The sequence below is a fragment of the Melitaea cinxia genome, chromosome 25 (genome assembly GCF_905220565.1).
Source record: "Melitaea cinxia chromosome 25, ilMelCinx1.1, whole genome shotgun sequence".
In the NCBI taxonomy this organism is placed as follows: Eukaryota; Metazoa; Arthropoda; class Insecta; order Lepidoptera; family Nymphalidae; genus Melitaea; species Melitaea cinxia.
This window is the reverse complement of record NC_059418.1, coordinates 1,926,179-1,946,413: the sequence shown is the minus strand read 5'-3', so window position 1 is coordinate 1,946,413 and position 20,235 is coordinate 1,926,179. Positions and strand designations below refer to the sequence as shown.

Genomic DNA, 20,235 nt, shown 5'->3' with positions numbered 1-20,235 from the left:
GTAGGTTAAGGGTTTTTATAATTAATTTTTGTAGAGTCTAATAAATGTGTTTGTTACCGTTGGCAACACTGATACGAGATTTATTATTAAATCGAGTAATGGCGACGGTGTACAAGCAGAAATCATAAAAATACTGTTTTACTGTGTTACCCAAAGTATACAAAGAAACTATAAGATAAAAGCATACGTTACAACCGGCGACGAGGATTAAACCCAAGTTTAGTACGGAGCGTGGATTTCAGACAATAAATGCACGTCGTCTAACAAGCGGACGCCATTTTCTTGACTTACAAAAAAGAAAAAGAAAAACAATAAATCAAATAGCTGGACATCAGTCTGAATATTATATTAAGACGTGTTTAAAGTAACAAGTGAATATAGGTTGCTTGATTGAAGTTGTGAGTAGTTGCTGTGTAACCCACAAATTTTCCAATTGATATCAACAATTCTGGTTAAGCTGGTTTACAATAATTTCCCATTGATATCAATCAAGCGATTTGGGCTTCTGGCAGTGATCGCAGAGATATGTGATAAATTTGATGTCAACTTAATGCAAACGGTCCCATTGACATCAACAATAAAAATAAACGAATTGTGTGCAAACACATTAGTTTCAAATATTTGTGTCATTGATGTCAACTAATTGCAGCTCACAGCAATAAATAAAATGTTCCATTGACATCGACGATAATGAAAATTATGTATACATATAGTTGAATAATTATTTGTGCCATTGATCATCAAATATTGAAAATCAATCAAAATAAAATAAATGGTAACTACAGTGCATACCATGTTCAATTGACATCAACAAACAAATAATTTATGTTTCAGGCTTTCTAGTATGGCCCAATTGCAAAATTTTAAACCTTTTGACTGTGAAGGAGACCCACACACTGTTGGCTCTAGATAGTTAAAATGGAAACGGGGTCTTCAAATTTACCTTCTGGCTGCAAACATCGATTCCGCTGTAAAAAAAAAGGGCTACACTGCTGCACACAGGTGGTCTTGCCTTACAGGAAATATATTACAATATCCCAGGTGCCGATGCTGAACCAGTAGACAATGAAGGAAAGGAAGTAAACGTTTATCAGGTGGCAATCCAAAAACTGGATGAATACTTTGCACCTAAACAAAGCTTTGTTTATGAGCGACATCTATTTCGACTTTTGAAACAAGAAGAAGGTGAAAATTTTGACAAATTTCTCATCAAGCTTAGAAATCAAAGCTCAAAATGTCAATTTCCAGATGACAATAATTTAATAGACCAAATAACAGAGAAGTGCCGCTCTGTTGAACTTCGGAAAAAAATATTAATGCTTGGAGACACAGTTACTATAGAAAAAATTATTTTTGAAGCAAATACCTTGGAAATGGTAGAACGTCAACTTCATGAATACCAGAGGCCCGCTCAAAACTTGGGTGTTAACAAAATTGACATCAAGGTTAACAAATTTGACAAAATAAATGCTGAATGCACAAGATGTGGGAGCAAAAGACATAAAGCAGACAACACCAACTGTCCAGCAAAAGAAAAGACATGTATAAAATGTGGATTCAAGGGGCATTTTCAAAAACAATGTAGAACGAGAGCACAGAAACGCAAGAAGGAAAATATTTCTAATATGCCAACGAAATCTGAATCCGATTCGAAGAAATTCAAAACTAGCACTGAAATTGACTACATATTTCATATAGATGCTGATGACACTGTTAACTGTCAGATTGGAGGTGTGGAGGTGCCTTTATTGATTGACTCCGGTAGCAAATGCAATATACTAACAGATAAGACATGAAGTCACTTAAAAACGCATGCTGTTCAGATAACCAACCAACAAAAATCCACAGACAAAGTTTTTATGGCATATGGAAGCACAAACCCTATCAATGTGTTGGGGTCCTTTGAAGCGAACATTATTATCGGCCCTGTAGGACATAAAGACACTTTCTACGTTATCAAGGATGGTACAAGAGATTTACTAGGCAAAGAGGCTGCCATTAAGCTAAAGGTCCTTAAAATGGGGGTAAGTGTTAATACTATCTCAGAAGGCCCTTTTCCTAAATTTAAAGGTATCAAGTTAAAAATTGCTGTAAATGAAACTGTTAACCCAATCATACAACCCTATCGACGACTACCTATTCCATTAGAAAACAAAATTAATTCTAAAATTGATGAACTTGTTGCTAAAGATATTATAGAACCAGTAGATAAGCCAGCTTCATGGGTTTCCCCTATTGTACCCATATTAAAAAGCAATGGGGAGGTAAGAATTTGTGTTGATATGCGTTGTGCCAATAAGGCAATTATCCGGGAAAACCATCCACTACCTACAATGGCACAACTAATACCCAAATTCAGAAAAGCTACGTTGTTTTCAAAATTAGACATTCGTGAGGCATTCCATCAAGTTGAGATAAGTGAAGACTCTAGGAATATTACTACTTTCATAACTGGCAAAGGGCTTTTTCGTTACAAACGCCTTATGTTTGGCATATCATGTGCCCCCGAACATTTCCAAAAAATCCTAGAAAGGATGCTTTTGCCATGTGAAGGGGTGATAAATTTTATAGATGATAATCATTGTTTTTGGTAGTGATGAACATGAACATAATAATAGATTACAAAATGTATTAGAAGTTCTTAAACAAAACAATGTCTTGCTAAATGAGGAAAAATGTATATATAAGACTGACAGGATAGAATTTATAGGTCACGAACTGACACCTGGAAGGATCAAACCTTTAGACAAATATATTAAAGGTATTAAAGATTTTAGGGAACCAAAGACCATTGAAGAGATTCAGAGTTTCTTAGGGCTGATTAATTTCATTGGTAAATGGATTCCAAATTTATACACTTACTGAACCGCTAGGCAGCATTAAAACTTTAGGATATTTTGATATTTGTGACCAAACACAAGTAATAACTGATGCAAGCCCTTTTGGCCTTGCAGCAGTGTTGATTCAGTGTGACAGTAAAGGCCCCAGAGTAATTGCTTATGGTAATAAGACCCTGTCTGATGTTGAAAAGCGTTACTGTCAAACAGAGAAAGAGGCACTGGCCATAGTTTGGGCAGTTGAACACTTCCGCATGTATCTGTATGGTCTAAAGGAATTTGACCTAATAACTGACCACAAACCACTCGAGGTCATATTTGGCACACGATCAAAACCATGCCCGCGTATTGAACGATGGGTTTTACGGCTACAATCTTTAACTACAAAGTAAAATTCCGATCTGGAAAACTCAATATCGCTGAACCCCTTTTCACGGTTATGCCCACAAGTAAATTCAAATTCTTTTGATGAGGAGTTTCATATTAATCAAATTGTACAATTTGCTCGTCCGGTGGCTGTATCGTTTCAAGCAATAAAAGATGCTTCCCAAGTTGACAGCGAGTTTCAAATGGTAAAAAAGGGTATCATGCATGGTGTGTAAGACAATAAAGTCAATCACTATAAAATATTTGATACAGAGTTGTGGCTACATGATGAAGTATTACTGCGAGGAAACAAGCTGGTCATACCATTGAAATTGCGCCAACAGGTTCTGGAAGCAGCGCACGAGGGCCACCCTGGGATTGTAGCAATGAAAGGTAGGCTGCGCACCAAAGTTTGGTGGCCTAGAATTGACAAGGATGTTGAAACCATGATTAAAAGCTTTAAAGGCTGTACCCTGGTTTCAGGACCCAACCCACCTTTGCCTATGAAAAGGAGGATGCTATCATCCCAGGCTTGGATAGACGTAGCAGCTGATTTTTTAGGTCCACTTCCAAGTGCAGATTACCTGTTTGTTGTTGTGGACTACTATAGTCGCTACAAAGAAATTAGGCCTATGAAGTCTATCACTTCACAAGACACAATAGACGTTCTCATAGAAATGTTTTCAAGGCTAGGTATTCCCATTAGCATAACTGTGGATAATGGTAGGTAATTCGCAAGTGAACTTTTCAAAGCTTTTTGTCATGAGCTGAACATTCACATATTTAACACTATTCCATCCTGGCCTCAGAAAAACGGGGAGGTGGAACATCAGAACAGGGACATTGTCAAACGCCTAAAAATAAGCCAAAACTTCAATTCAAATTGGAAAAAAGATTTACTTTACTATTTAATGATGTATAATAGCTAATGTCCGATCGAAAGTTCGGTTTCGGTTTCGGCCGAGTTTCGGCCAAAAATCAAGTTCCGGCGACAGTTTCGGTTTCGGCCAAAATTGGCCGAAACTTTTGCCGAAACCGGAACTGATTTCGGAAGTTGTCGTGCACGCTCGCTTAACTTCGTTTCTCGCGGCAACGCTTTAGCGGACGCTGACGGCCCTGTTCGGGAATTGTCGTGCGGCGTTCGGTACCAACTATTAATGTACTCTGTGGTAACAACAAAACTTAGTCAGTGCTTTATTGCCGACGCAAACATTCTTTAGAGGTTATGTTTTGATGGAACTGAATACATGTAATGTAAGTTTTTGTTTTGTTTCTGTATTTGAATGATTTATATAGTTAATTAAATATTGAGTCAGTAACGTTGTTTTGTTGTAATTAACAAATCAAGTCACATGTAAAAAAAGAGATTGTAAATGAAAAATGTGAAGTGTTTAATTTGTTAAATTACGTTGTATAGGTAAACTTATTTCAAGATTTGTTTTTCATTCCGATGATGTAGTTTTGTTGTATTAGGGTTATTATTACAGTTTTATTTTTAATTGTTTCAGAGTAAAATGTCGCAAAGAGAAAAAAATCCGATTTGGCAGTACTTCGACAAAAGTATTAGTAATACATCAAAAGCTGTGGAAGCCACGAACCAAAAAAACAAACATTACACGGACTGAAGCTGCATTTATCAAAATTTCATGACAAGGAATACAGGCAAGTACTAAAACGTTTATCAGAATTAAACGATTTCAAAAGTGAAGCAAAATTGAAGCGAACAGATTTAAGCGTATCATTGCAACAATCGAGCTCAGATCAGTCGATTCTTGTTCAGACAACCATTCCAAGTTTGACATCTAAACCTAAAGTTGTACTGTGGCCGGATGATCATGAAATCACAAAAAGGATTGACAAAACTATAATGGATTTCATAATCGTGGACATACTGCCTTATTCTTTGGTGGAAGGTGAAGCATTCCGCCGACTTAATTTAACTGATCCTCAAGGAGTTCGCAAACATCGGTTGAAATCTGAAAAATATTTTAGAACGTCACTTATGCCCAAAACATATGAAAGAATTAGATCAAAAATACAGAATTTAATGGCACAGAGTAAGTGGGCGAGTGCTACTACCGACATTTGGACCAACGCATGTAAAACATGTTCACTTCTCAGTTTCACAGCTCATTTCATCATAAATGATAAACGTCTTAAAGTGATTTTAGGTGCATGTGTGCTAGAACAAGACCATACCAGTCAATATATCGAACAAAAATTTACAGATATGGTAAACGAATGGGGTTTGCAAGGCAAGATTTTTCTAGTCCTACGTGACAATGCCGCTAATATGGTTCGTGCGATGCGTGATGATGAATCTATAGGATGTGTCGCACATACGCTCCAGCTTGTCATAAAACAAGCGCTATTTTCAGAAGACGAAATAAAAGACCTCTTAAAGAAATGTAGAAAAATTGTGGGCCATTTCCATCACAGTGAGCCAGCAACCAGGAAATTGACGGAATGTCAAAAACAATGCGGATCGCCAGAACATGCCTTAGTGCAAGACATTGATGTGAGATGGAACAGCACGTATTTGATGCTGCAAAGACTTTTGGAACAAAAAAATGCAGTAAACTTATACTGTGTTGAACATGGTAAGGTTGATTCTCTTCAATGTATGGTTCAATAAGTCCCGAGACTAAGTACTAAAAAAAGGTCTTTTTTATAAAATTAATTTTTCATTCATCGACATAGTCTCCTCCAAGAGCGATACAGTCCCTCCAACGCTTTTCTAACTTTTCTATCCCATGTGTGTAGAATGATTTGTCTTTGGCTTCAAAATAAGCCTCCGTTGCTGCGATAACTTCACTATTTGAGTCAAATTTCTTACCCTGAAGCATTTTTTTGAGGTCTGCAAACAGCCAGTAATCGCTGGGGGCCAAGTCTGGCGAATAAGGGGGATGAGGAAGCAATTCGAAGCCCAATTCGTTAATTTTGGCCATCGTTCTCACGGACTTGTGACAAGGCGCGTTGTCCTGGTGAAACACCACTTTCTTTTTGTTCATGTGAGGCCGTTTATCCGCAATTTCGTACTTCAATCGCTCCAATAAGCACATGTAATAGTCACTATTTATATTTTGCCCCTTTTCAAGGTAGTCTATGAAAAGTATTCCATGCGCATCCCAAAATATAGACGCCATAACCTTACCGGCCGATTTCTGAGTCTTTGGACGCTTCGGGCGGCTTTCACCAGCCGCTCTCCACTCCGCTGCCTGCCGATTGGATTCCGGAGTGAAATGGTATATCCAGGTTTCATCCATTGTTACATACCGACGTAAAAAATCCTTTTTATTATGATTCATCAGTGCCAAACATCGCTCTGAATTATTGATACGTTGTTTCTTTTGATTAGTTGTAAGCAAACGCGGCACCCACTTAGAAAAAAGCTTCTTCATGGCCAAATTTTTATGTAAAATAGTGAAAACACTACCAGCTAAAATCTTCACTATCTCGGCTATCTCTCGCACTTTTACCTTCCGATCTTCCAATACGATTTTGAGGACTTGGTTAATATTTAGTTGAGTCACTGCTACTTTTGGACGACCTGAGCGTTCCCCATCATTGGTGTCCATGCGACCGCGTTTGAAGTCGGCATACCACCGACAAATGGTTGCTTTAGAGGGAGCTGATCCTGCATAACATTTTATAAGCCATTGCTGTGCTTCAACGGTATTTTTTTCCATTAAAAAACAATGTTTTATCAACACGCGAAACTCGTTTTTTTCCATTGTATCGAAATTACAACCGTAGCGTCACTTAAATGTTTCAAAATCAATAATTTTATTGTTCCATTTTTAAAAATTTGACACATATTCTTGTATTGATAGCCAGTACTTTTTAAAAATCAAAAGAGTTTTTAATATATGCGCCATTTCCAGGTCAGTCTCGGGACTTATTGAACAATCTAGTAATGAATGGGTCATTGTGAAGAATCTCACATCCGTGTTGACATTTTTTTATGAAGCCACCCTTGAGTTTTCATTTGATAATGCATGCATTTCGATTGTCATACCTTTGATATCGTTATTAAACCGGAAATTGCAAGTTCGCTGTGAAATTGACAACGAAATGATGACCAACATAAAAAATTCACTATACGAATCCATGAACATCAGATTTTCGTCATTGAAAAAACTCCCTTCATTGATGGTAGCTACAATATGGACTTGGACCCAAGGTTCAAGTCTAAATACCTCAATTCCAATGAAGTGTAACGCCAATGTTTCTTCGGCTTCAACTACATGTGTCTCGAGAAAAAAGCACAGAGACAAACAGACATAAATTCTGATCATCATTGTTTTAGGTGCTATTTGTGTTAATAAAGGTCCCGATAATATTTTTTCTCATATATCTTAAATGTCCAGACAGCGACATTTTTCTCTCCGTAAGAACCATCCTCGTACTTCAAGGAATATTTTAAAAAAAGAATTAGCGAAATCGGTCCAACCGTTCTCGAGTTTTGCGCTTAGCAACACATTCAGCGACTCATTTTTATATTATAGATTGATGATGAATAAAGTGAGAAATATGAAAGGAAATAACATTTGAGACACACAAACTGCTTACACACAAAAATAACGTGAACTCATGTGTTTTGCCCATAGTCACCACGCCGGGCTGGCGGGTTGGTGACCGCAGTACTGGCTTTGTCGCCAGCGTTGCAAAAGCTACCGATTTATCGGTAGATCTACCGATTTTGGCCCTTGTCTACCGATATACCGATTTAGCAGTGCTATCTACCGAATTTTTGAATTTTCAACTAATGTAAAATAATTTTCTAAAAAAAAAGGTAAAATAATATTCTTAATACGGTAACACTAAAAGAAAAAGGTGACACAAAATCAATGCACGGGGATTTCCCGAAATTCTTCCCACCACGTCGAATATGACCGTTCAAATTCGCGGTGTGTTACAACAAATTGTACTAACACGTGATATAATAGAGTTTATTATATATAAGGGAAAATCCCTGAAGATAACTTTCTTCGGGTTTGTTTCTTGAATTAGGTATAGGACTAGTGATAGATTATTTTTGGATTATTTCGATGGATTAGGATTAGTATTCAATTCACATTTAACAAATTAAATGTAGTTGCGAAATTTTGTGAAGTGTTAAGCGAATTCACCCCTAATTCATACTTCTTTCGCGGCAACGTGCTATTCTATCGCACCCACGGGAAGTCGGGAATACTAATAATCTGTTTCATTATTAGCAATTTAGCAGTTGCTGCGAAGACTGAAATTATGCAATTTATCTTTGATTTGTTTGTATTTATAATGCTTGTATGGACTACTTCTATAATTAATGTTTCTTAGTGATAAAACGTATTGCTTTTGAGTACTTTCTTTTTCTGTAATGTAAAATAATTATAATTATAAATGGAACAAAAATTTGCACGTGTAGTCGATAAAAATCAAACCACAAATTATGTTTTCCAAAATAATGTTTTTTACAGTTTTAATGACAAAGAATAATAATAATAATTCGACAATCGACAGATCCTTTCTTTTTAAATCTAATTTTTTTAATATTCCAAAATTGACAGTTCATAGATAACAAGCCAGTAACCTCCGTGGTCTCTGGCGAGCTTGCGGTGTCGCTCGTGTTGCCCGCGTTACATCCTCCTCCTCCAAATCACGATTTCGCCCCGAAAGTGAGTTGGTGTAAGTGTGTCGAGGTGGAGTGAGTGTGGATGGGTGAGCGTCTACGGTACGAGGTGTTACGGGGGTGTCGGGTTGAACACGAAGTCGCCCACGTAATCGACGAGGCTGTACAGGAAGGTATTGCCCCGTCATGCCTATAAACGGAGTGAGGTCAGAGCTGTGGAAACGTCCTAAGGTTTGCCCCTGCACATCGCCAATTTCGTATGTGCATGGACTAACCACACGTTGTACCTTATATCGTCCATCGCGTAGAGGCATGAACTTTTTTGTCTTGCCCTTCTGCACGTTTCTATGGACATGCGAAAGTCAGGCGCTGGTCGACGGGAATTATCTGTTTTAGTTACAGCATTCAGGCGACGGTAATCGGCACAAAATCGGTAAGTACCATCTTTTTTACGGACCAACAGTGCTGGTGCGGCCCATGCAGCTTTACACTCTTCTATGATCCCGTCTTCTTACATCTTTTTCAACTTCGCTTCCATAATTGTCTTCTTCGCTGGCGTAAGACGGTAAGGTGGTACGGCAATGGGTGAGTGATTGCCCGTATCTATCCAGTGTTCAGCAAATGGAGTAGCTTCTCCTCCTGGCCGAAAGGTATCTTCATGTCACTGCAGCAGCTCTTCTGGACGTTGGCGTTGTTCGCAGGTAAGCATGGTTCCTTCGTCTTCCTTCAGTACAATCGAAGAAGCCATAACAGAAGTTCTCGGTAACTCTTCATCCCCCTCATATTCCAGAGGATAAAACTGCTGGTTACCTGAGAAATGCCACGTAGAAGCTGCGAAGTCTATTACCATACCAGCGGCGTTTATGAAGTCTATCCCTAAGAGGGTCTCGTCGGCCTCTGGGAAAATCACGAAGTCTGTGGGTATTGTCCTATTAACAGAAATAGTCACATCTACACGTGCTACCAAAACATCCCGTGGGCGTACTATGCCATCAGCCAATTTCACATTTACCTTTCGTATCATAAACGTTTGCCCCCCATACCTTTAAGCAATTTGTAAAGTTTATGACCTGCTAAACAACTTTTAGCAGCGGTATCAATAAGTGCAATGCCTCTCTTACCACTAATAGTAATACTTAGCGTGGGCCTCCGACTTGGCATCGAAAGAGAAAGTGGGGCAAGAATAGTGCTCTCCATCTCATCAAAATCGGGGTCAATTATTGTGGAATTTACCCTATCAAAATTGGGGTCAACCATTGTTGAGTTTGCCCCATCAGACGAGTCGTCATAATTAAAATACTCCAAGTCGGAACAGCGGTGATCACTATCTACCGTTGCGTCGTAGTCGGCAGCGGCGGCGAAACGAGCGGTACACATCGAGAAATTGCCCGAAGGCTGGGCGGCCACAGCAGGAGTCGGCGGTCGCTGCTCCAACAGCCGTTCGAACATCCGCTCGAACGCTTCGGTTTGCGAGCGTTGCGCGGCGGCCATAATGCCAGCCACGCCAGACGCCGTCATTTTATCCTCTCCATGGTCGTCCACGTTTTCTCCCACGTCGCCGTACACACTTTGTCGGCGAGATTGTCGCCGTGTTCGCATCATGATTATTCTTCCGATGTAGCAATGGAGAACACCGTCGGTTCAGGCCCCACGTTGGGCGCCAATTTGTAGTCGATAAAAATCAAACCACAAATTATGTTTTCCAAAATAATGTTTTTTACAGTTTTAATGACAAAGAATAATAATAATGATAATAATTCGACAATCGACAGATCCTTTCTTTTTAAATCTAATTTTTTTAATATTTCAAAATTGACAGTTCATAGATAACGAGCCGGTAACCTCCGTGGTCTCTGACGAGCTTGCGGTGTCGCTCGTGTTGCCCGCGTTACACACGCCGTTTAAGCTAGATTTAATGAGACATTGTAACTAATAACACCTTATGTATTAACTATATTCATGCAAATAAAGAATTTGATTTATGGTAACGGAACAAATTTAAACAAATGAACGCATTATTGACTTAAAATACTTTTGTTTTACTCCGAGTAAAAATCTACCGATTTCTACCGATTTTTCGGAGGCAAATATACCGATTTTTTATTTTACACTTTTGCAACACTGTTTGTCGCACCGAAGACGCTGCTGCCCGTCTTCGGCACGTGTATTTCAAAGCCAGCAGTTGGATGATTATCCCGCCACCGGTCGGCTTTTTAAGTTCCATGGTGGTAGCGGAACCAGACGATATCAATCAAATTTAAATAGCACAACATGAGTCATGACAAGCACCAGATTTCAATTAAATTTGTTTTATAAATTTGGAAAAGAAAACGAAAAAGCAAACATGACAAGTGCCATAAAAAACTACATTCATATTAAACTATTAATAATATTAGAACTGTACAAGACGTACCAGGTTTGCGTGTACAGTAGCCTCCTCAATGTACTTGGCGATACCAGTCACAAAGCCGTTCCTGTCTTCGAAGTTTGTATCGAAGTTTGCCTGGTACAGGATAGAACATGGCGCTGCTTCTATGCACGGTTGTTCGTCTGCAACAAACAAACAACATAATATGTATGTATGTATGTAGGTATATATATGTATCTATGTATGTATGTATATATGTATCTATGTATGTATGTATATGTGTCTATGTAAGTGTATGTATTTCTTGCACTGTCTTATGCTATATGACACTCTCTCTCATGACTATTGGTTGACTGGAAGAGATCTCTTCTAGGGATAAGTCCACCTTTGCCATCAACTATACATGTAATTTTCTGTGTATTCTTTTTTTAGTGCAATAAAGTAAATATATGTGCTGTGTGGCTACGGCACTAAAGAATATAGCCACCCCCTCTCTTCCCGTGGGTGTCGTAAGAGGCGACTAAGGGATAACAAGGTTCCACAACCATCTTGGAACTTAAGAAGCCGATGGCGGGATAGCCATCCAACTGCTGGCTTTGAAATACACAGGCGGAAGACGGGCAGCAGCGTCTTTGGTGCGACAAAGCCAGTACTGCGGTCACCAACCCGTCTGCCCAGCGTGGTGACTATGGGCAAAACACATGAGTTCACGTTATTTTTGACGTAAACTTGTGGAGGCCTATGTCCGGCAGTGGACTGTATAGGCTGTAATGATGAAAGTAAATATATAAGGTAAGCAACTCAATGCCTGTGCTATAAGAACCGGCTGATGGATAAAGCTGCATAAATATATATATATATATATATCGGATGGAGGTAGATTTCTCTCACTCATCGTCTCTGAGTACTCGTTCTACTGTGGGCTTTAGTGGTCAATGTTGGCACAAGTAAACACATATTTATGATATCACCAATTTCTTATGGAATCACTTAGCAGAAATTTCATCATCATTTTCATTTCAACATATTACAGTACACTGCTGGACAAAGGCCTCCAGCACAGGTTTGTGCCAAAAAATGGCGTAAACTCATGTGTTTTGCCCATAGTCACCACGCTGGGCAGGCGGGTTGGTGACTGCAGAAATTTAGTAGAAAATTATTCAAGAATATAGTAGAAAATTTTAGTAGAAAGGTACGCAGCACGGAACGCAGGATAGTTATTTTGTTTTTAATTAAACTTCGAACATTTCACGATGAAAAATGACCCCACAACCCCTGAAGCAGAAAGCAGGATCACTGCATACTGTGCAAACAACCTAGTTTACAGTGACACTTTGTAATTAGATACGAGACTTTAGACTGTGACTTCTTTAACATGTATTCTTTAACTACTTTTTGAATTGGTAAATGTAGTTACGAGCAAAACTCGAGAACAGCTTTTTAAGAAAGTTAAACACAGCATTTTGTAAAATTTCAGGAAACTTATCAAGTACTTATACTCCGCGCATTCACAATAGAGGACAATTTCTGTCAGGTCAACAGAAGATCACAGCAAAATAATACTGTTTTCAAGCAGTATTGTGTTCCTGTTGGTGAGTAAGGTGACCAGAGCTCCTGGGGGGGGCTGGTGATTGGGTCGGCAACGAGCTTGCGATGTTTCTGGTGTTGCTGGCGTCTATAAGCTACGGTAATCGCTTACCATCAGGTGAGCCGTACGCTTGTTTGCCGACTTAGTGACTTAAAAAAAAAAACTCGTTTAGTCATTAAAAATAAATTAAGGAATCACGATCACAATTCAATCTGTAACATCACACTACTGGGCCTCTTTCTCCGTGTAGGAGAAGGATCGGAGTTTCAACACACTGCGCCATTGGTGGAATCAAGGCTAATTCAAGCAAAATATAAACAGTAACTTCAATATTTTGGTTGTCAAGACCACTATGGGTGCTGAAATATATTCTAAAATGTTTCACTGAGTCACTGTCTTACTATATAGAGAATATTTGTGAATAATTTCTTTTAAGCTCTTGTTTGTTCAGTATTATGGCTAGACTTTAGATTAAGTGCCGTCATTTTGAAGTTAGATATGTAGGAGGTATTTTTTTTTGTAATGAAATTATGTCAATAAACGGTCCAATTTTGAAGTTAAATCATTTGACGGCCCTTAATCTAAAAACACCAGTATTACACCAAAAGTAGTACACCAAAATTGAAAACATTCAATAGTATTTAAAACCTTATCAGTATTATTTAACATTAATAAAAAATAATTACTGCTACAATCTCATAATTTTACCGACATCGACAAATAAATCTTATGATAAATACCATCATTAGATAGTTTTGTTTTATTTACTTTAGTAGGGGTAAATTATATTTTACAATAAATGGAAGTTTTCAAACCTATCCCTTACACATAAAATTGATTATGTATATTTCTGGTTGATTAAAAATCATTATTTGTTTATCTATTATGACTAATCAGTTAATATGTACTTGTAACAGTAACGAATTTAACTTATTTACTTTTTACTAAAAAAAAATGATAGAAGACAAATAACTTTTAACTGAAGTAAAACAAAAAAATTGTCGTAATATTAAGAAATTAATAATGTATATGAAATACGTTTAATACTATGCTTATATGCTATAATTCTCCAGCGGAAATGGTACACTTTGGCAAGTAAAAATTTCGTAATAAATACGTACCGGGCAATGTTAGCTCATCCAAAACATCAACATTGCTTAGAGCATCAGAAAGCGAAACTTTTTCACTCACAGACATGATTATTTAGATCGAAAAAACACAAAATAACTATCAAAATCAGAAATATAAACAAGAATCTTTTTGAAATAGATTCACAGCAAGTTCACAAACACATAGTATTTAGCACAATTTACTAATATTTAAATAAGTGTATTATTTATTAATATACAAAACAATTAATAAAAACTTTCAATAGAAATATGAATATTTGGATTTCTCACAGGGAGAATGACAGCAGACAGCTAACTAACAGTTAACACGAATTAAGGTTGTACCTACTGTTGTACTCGAAGTTCGAACTATTCCAGGGGTTTTATAAATTTAGTATATTTTTAGACATAATGAAAGAATATTTATTTTAAAATTAGATCTAATTTTACGATAAATCAGCTTAATATACTTAATTTTATTTCTAACAGTTCAAAATATTAAATTTTATATAAAATAATCGAATAGAAATTGGTAGAATCGATTACAAGTCTCAACAAAATTAAGAGCATCCCTATTCATTCGATGTTTATCTACCGGCGACGCCCTTCAACGTTCTGAAATGTGTAATAAATAAAATTTTAGCTTTGAGCTACTATGAATAAATTTTATTACGACGTTCATAAGCTCAGTCAGATTTACGCTTAAAATCTATACATATGTTTTTGTATTATATAAGCAATTAACAAAAAATATAAATGCGAACAGATAAATATTTAAGAATGTACTGGCCATGGACGTAATATTATACTATATTACGTCCATGGTACTGGCAGGCAATAAATTGTTCTTAATATTGCCTTTTAAGAAAAAAAACATTGTTTTCTTATTAATCCCTTACGTCCTTTTGTATATTGTTAGCGCTATTGCTGTCTCATTCACGCAGTTGTCATTTACATCTCAACACCATCATAATTCCAAATTCGATGGTAGTTTCACATTGACTGTATTTTTCTTTAAAAAATTAATCTAATATATAAAATTCTCGTGTCGCGGTGTTTGTGGTTAAACTCGTCCGAAACGGCTTGACCGATTCTCATTAAATGTTGTGTGCATATTGGGTAGGTCTGAGAATTGAACAACATCTATTTTTCAACCCCTAAATTAAGGGTAGTCCACCCCTAATTTTTTTTAATTTTTTGATAAATTATTTATTTTTTATTTTATTGTGATTTGGCGTTGAAACCTACATACAACCCTAAATTTTCACTCTTCTATCACCAACCCCTATTTTTAAATAGCGTTTAGCGGTAAGACAACGTTTGCCGAGTCAGCTAGTTACTTTATAAAATTTATATTCGTAGTTGTCAACCGTCTGAACTTAAAATAGTTATTTATATAATATGAATTTTGAAGTAAAAAAAATCCAAGAAATGAAATGCGATTCTATGTAATTTCATATTTATTTATCACTACATTTTTCGTGAACACTGATGTACATAATGTTTAGAGTTATATCCCTTTGAAAACCTAGTGAAACCAGTTAAAAGTTAAGCGGTATAATATGCAATATTAGATGTAGGTAACTCGAAAAGCACTTGTCAGATTTCAATTAAATTTAAAGGGGACAACATGACACGCACGAACTTTCGATTAAAAAAAATATCACAATCGTCCACCCAGTCAAAAGTTCTGAGGTAACATACTTTACAAAAAAAAGTCGAATTTGGAATCTCCTTCTTTTTTCGAACGCTACGCTTCAGCCTTTAATATCCCACTGCTGGGCATAGGCCTCATTCCCCATCATAACATCATCATCATTACAGCCTATACAGTCCACTGCTGAACATAGGCCTCCACAAGTTTTCGCCAAAAATAACGTGAACTCATGTGTTTTGCCCATAGTCACCATGCTGGGCAGGCGGGTTGGCGACTGCGTACTCATTCCCCATGTATGAGAAAATTAAAGCTTAATCCACCACGCTGCTCCAATGTGGGCTGGCGGATATATTCCCTACTATGAGTAATCGCTATGACCAGAGACCAACAAGGATTGCACAAACACCCAGACCACGGCTAACATCTATATAGCCATCTATATTGAACGCAACTAAAGAATTTCCTGTTAAACTATTCTCTCCACGTAAATACTATTCACTATATTCAAGCTGTGGTAATGCCGTCATAGCTCTTGAAAAATCATGTACTTACTTGCTTATTTAGTTATAATTAATCATCGAAATTAATCACTGAGGTAGGGCACAGCAGGAATTTCCTGCTCAAAATCTGGAGCAGCCCGACTGGGGGAGTACCTCGACCTTACAGAAGATCACAGCAAAATAATACTGTTTTCAATCAGTATTGTGTTCCTGTTGGTGAGTAAGGTGACCAGAGCTCCTGGGGGGATTGGGGAGTGGGTCGGCAACGCGCTTGCGATGCTTCTGGTGTTGCAGGTGTCTATAAGCTACGGTAATCGCTTACCATCAGGTGAGCCGTACGCTTGTTTGCCGACCTAGTGACGTGAAAAAAAAATCTGATATATAAAAATTATATCGATAGTGTATTAAATATTTAGTGAAGATTTACAAAAAGTACTAAAATCGATCTATTTGGACATTTTTTCAGACGGAAAGATTAATACAAAAAGATGGATAGAATAGGGTGACTAAAACAACATTGTCAATAACTCGTTTATTTAATACATTTACGGCGCGGTCACCAAATAGCAACGAGTGGGTCACGTCACGTCGGGGGGTCGCGGGGCGACGAGTGGGCCGTGGCGTGACAGTCGGGTCGCGACGACAGGTGGGTCACGTCGTGTCGGAGGGGTTACAGACGCGAGTGCTTGTGCGCGGTGGCGGGGGGGTCGTGGCGCCTCTTGCGGCGGGGGAGCGCCACGAGGCCCGCGTGCGCCTGCGCAGCCAGCAACATGCTCAGCTGACACGTCGCCTGAGGACACAGGTTCGTTAGTGGTCGTACATCACGTGTGGTTGGTCGGAGAAAATTTGACCCCACAAGAGGGTTGTAATGAGATCACGTGTATTCATTTTTCAATTTGTATTCTTAATGTCTGTCTTATTTATTGTTAAGATGCCTTATTCTACAAAACTTAATCAGATTATACCCGTAATTAAAGATATTCTGAAAATTTCAATTTACGTTGTACAAAAAAAAATAACGTGAATTTTTGGTATTGTTGTAGTCTAAAGCCAAATATCACGAAGGAGGGGTAGAGGGTTGAGAAGTTATTAAAAAGATAACGTGGAAAATGGACCCTTTTGTGTATATTAAGGAGAGTTCTAACTTTGCTTGAAATCAAAATTGAACTTTATAAACATTTATAAATGAAAATTAAATTTATTGATTCAAGCAGGCTTCAAAAGCACTTTTGCAGTCGTCGTTTTACCAATGAAAATTATATAAACTTTTTATTTAATTAATTATAATTAAAGGTGAAGTTACCACCGACTCGGATTATAGATGCCGCTGAGAAAAATCAGCAAGAAACTCCATTACTCACCATTTTTGTGGTGTACCACTGCTAGGAAGGCATCTTGGTCATATATTTTTTATAATTTTATGTGCGGGCCGCAAATAAAGACTTATTAATATTAATTCATTCCACTCATCAAGAGAGTTTTATCTTGTCTAAGGGGGGTTTTACTTAAACTCGAAATACATATTTATCTACTTACTAAGAGGCCACCAGCTTCCAGATATGAATCCAAAAATGACGGTAACCGCATACCATCAGGCGGTCCGTACGGTTGTTTGCCACCATAATGGCATGCGCGTATGGGTGGGGCAATGTGGGTCATTTGCCCCAGCCTAACTCGAAGCCAATAACTGACATTTTAGATTTTAATAAGAACATTTTAGTTAGCCAAAACCTCCGCAAGCTACATACGAAGAAAGTAAATGAAATGAAATGAAAAGTGAGTAATGAATGTAAATGAAAAGTGACAATAAATAAAAAAAAAATCTTACTAATCGACTTTAACATTTACTTGTTTGTGCCCCACTTTTACAAAACTGTGGGTACAGCCATGCATAGTGGTATTAGAAGGGCCGTAGCGCACACGTTTACCTCTTCGTGCATCTCCTTCGCCATAGCGTACACGCTGTGTGAACTGCTGTTGTACATCAAAGCATTCGACAGCATCAGAAGTACATCACGCTGGAACTCAGCTGTTGTTCTGAAAAAATCGAAAATTTTCAAAGTCACATTTTAATACAATGAAAATAGACTGGCTTGCCGAATTATTATGCGGCCATTTGGCAAGCATAGCCAATTTCGGGTACCAACTCTAAACGACTACAAACTCTAACAAAGATTTACACCGTTATCACCATAGCCAGATTGACCAACCATTGTAAATATTTATATATTAGCTACTCCAGCCAACTCGGCTACGCTAGCTAACTCACCTGATGTTGCCAGCGTCTATGTTTTTCCTGACTGTCGACAGATCCATAGGTCTCTTTACTACCACGCTGTACCCTGGCGCCTCTTCGTCAGTTATCGGACGAAGGAATAAGGAGGCGTACTTGTGCGCGCAAAGCCTGGGGATAAAGGTTGTATAATATAAAATATATATTATAATATAAGTGAAAGTTTTCGGACCCCTGACACAGGAGTAAATGCTAATAGCACCATCGAGTATGAGGGTATTATCGAAGTAAAACTTCTTTACGCTTGCTTGACTTGGGGTATAAGTTGGTGAATGCGTCACGAGAGCGTTACGAAAAGTGTGATCGTGCAAAGCGAACGAAAGTTGAGCGGGAGATATAAGTTAGTGAAGATAGAAAGAGAGAGTAGTAGAGTAAGTTCGTATATTACTGTAGGAGTACTAAAGAAGATTTACTTCAGTCGTGTGGTCTAAAGCACACTCGTTTTTTTTATGTTATTCGTACCTGCTGTAAACCAACATAACGCTTTTCTTCCACAGCCTGTGCTGTCGCTCGGCGTCACTGGCGCTGGGCGACTCAGGCGCACTTTCTGACCCCGAACAGGCTGTATTACATACACACCATTAGAAAAGAAACTGTTAACCCCATTTATAAGGAGTCTAGTTTTCCTTAGCGATAAAAGAGAAGATAACCAAGTTTCATTAATGATTAATTTCATTAAATATAGAGATTTTTTTTGTTTTAAAGATAAAATTTCATTTCAAATATTATGTGTTTAAAAATATTATTTACTAGCTGCCCGAACAGACTTCGTTCTATCAAAAGTTAATAGTATTTTTTTTTCTTTAGTATCAAAACACTTTCCGTGGGCCTCGATGAACATACAAAAAAAAAAAAAAATTTGCCGAATTGGTCGAGCCATTCTCGAGTTATGCGCTTAGCAACATTCATTTTTATTTATAAAGAAAATATAATAATATGTTTACGAATGGTATTATTATTAAAACTACTAATTAATTAAGTGATCATGTCAAGCTTTATAATTTGAGGTCGATACATTTAATAAATATGTTATTATATCCTAATAAAAAAAATACCGGAGATACATTTTATATTTACGGATGCTAATATTAACTATGACTATTTTTACACGCTTATTGGCTTCGCCTGTATGTTTGTATATTTGTAACCGACTCCTTTGGACTTCATTTTGACCGACTTCAAAAGTTCAGATTTCATTTCAACTTAGTAGACTTATCGAGGACCAATGACAATACACTAATTTGATAAGATTATTACTTTTTATTTTCATTTATTTATTAAAATGTGTTTTTTTAGTTTTTATAAAGTATTGCTATATACATTTTATTTATTTACTTATTTATTTATTTTGTTTATTTCAAAATTATTGATTATTTATTTTATTATTTATTTTAATTATTTATTTGCTTACTTATTTATTTATTTTGTTTCTTTCAAAATTTTATTGAGATGTTTTTAGCCTTTTAAGCAATTTAATTGAAATAAATAAAGTTTGATACACGAAAAGACATTTTTTCAAAAGATTAAAAAAAATGTACATACAAATGATTCTTCTATTCTACTGTTCATAAAAGAAGAAAATAAATTACTTCTCGAGTCCGATTTCTTCTTCCGCGAGTAGTCCCTTTTCTTCTTTCCGTCTTTTTCTTCTTCTCGACTCAACTGTTGAACGAATTCAATTTTAGCACATAAAAAAAATCTTGTAGACTAAGAAAATGGTATCAGAACTAGACGCGCTATGGTTATGATGTTTACCTCCTTTTTTAGAAAAAACCTCACAATCACTCCACATAAACTACATATCATTTTATAGATAACTGCTTCCTCTACCGGCGACAATAACTAAAAAATGTATCATTGCTTTTGTTTAAAAAAAAATTAAACTTAGTAAAGTGATAATTAT

At 37.1% G+C, this 20,235-nt stretch overlaps 2 protein-coding genes across 2 annotated transcripts in view; both read right to left on the bottom strand.

Moving 5' to 3' along the window:
* The window catches only part of LOC123665811 (cytoplasmic FMR1-interacting protein), a 57,192-nt gene extending 43,101 nt beyond the window's left edge, over positions 1-14,091 (bottom strand). Inside the window, exons 1-2 of the mRNA XM_045600049.1 lie at positions 13,895-14,091; positions 11,231-11,367 (exon numbers count right to left, since the gene is read on the bottom strand). Coding sequence (XP_045456005.1) covers positions 11,231-11,367; positions 13,895-13,970 — 213 coding nt within the window. The 5' untranslated portion in view covers positions 13,971-14,091. The remainder of the gene's footprint in view (positions 1-11,230; positions 11,368-13,894) is intronic.
* Positions 14,092-16,556: 2,465 nt separating this feature from the next.
* Positions 16,557-20,235, bottom strand: part of LOC123665861 (bromodomain-containing protein 8) — an 89,925-nt gene continuing 86,246 nt past the window's right edge. Inside the window, exons 17-21 of the mRNA XM_045600095.1 lie at positions 19,922-19,994; positions 18,795-18,894; positions 18,309-18,443; positions 17,968-18,076; positions 16,557-16,829 (exon numbers count right to left, since the gene is read on the bottom strand). Coding sequence (XP_045456051.1) covers positions 16,710-16,829; positions 17,968-18,076; positions 18,309-18,443; positions 18,795-18,894; positions 19,922-19,994 — 537 coding nt within the window. The 3' untranslated portion in view covers positions 16,557-16,709. The remainder of the gene's footprint in view (positions 16,830-17,967; positions 18,077-18,308; positions 18,444-18,794; positions 18,895-19,921; positions 19,995-20,235) is intronic.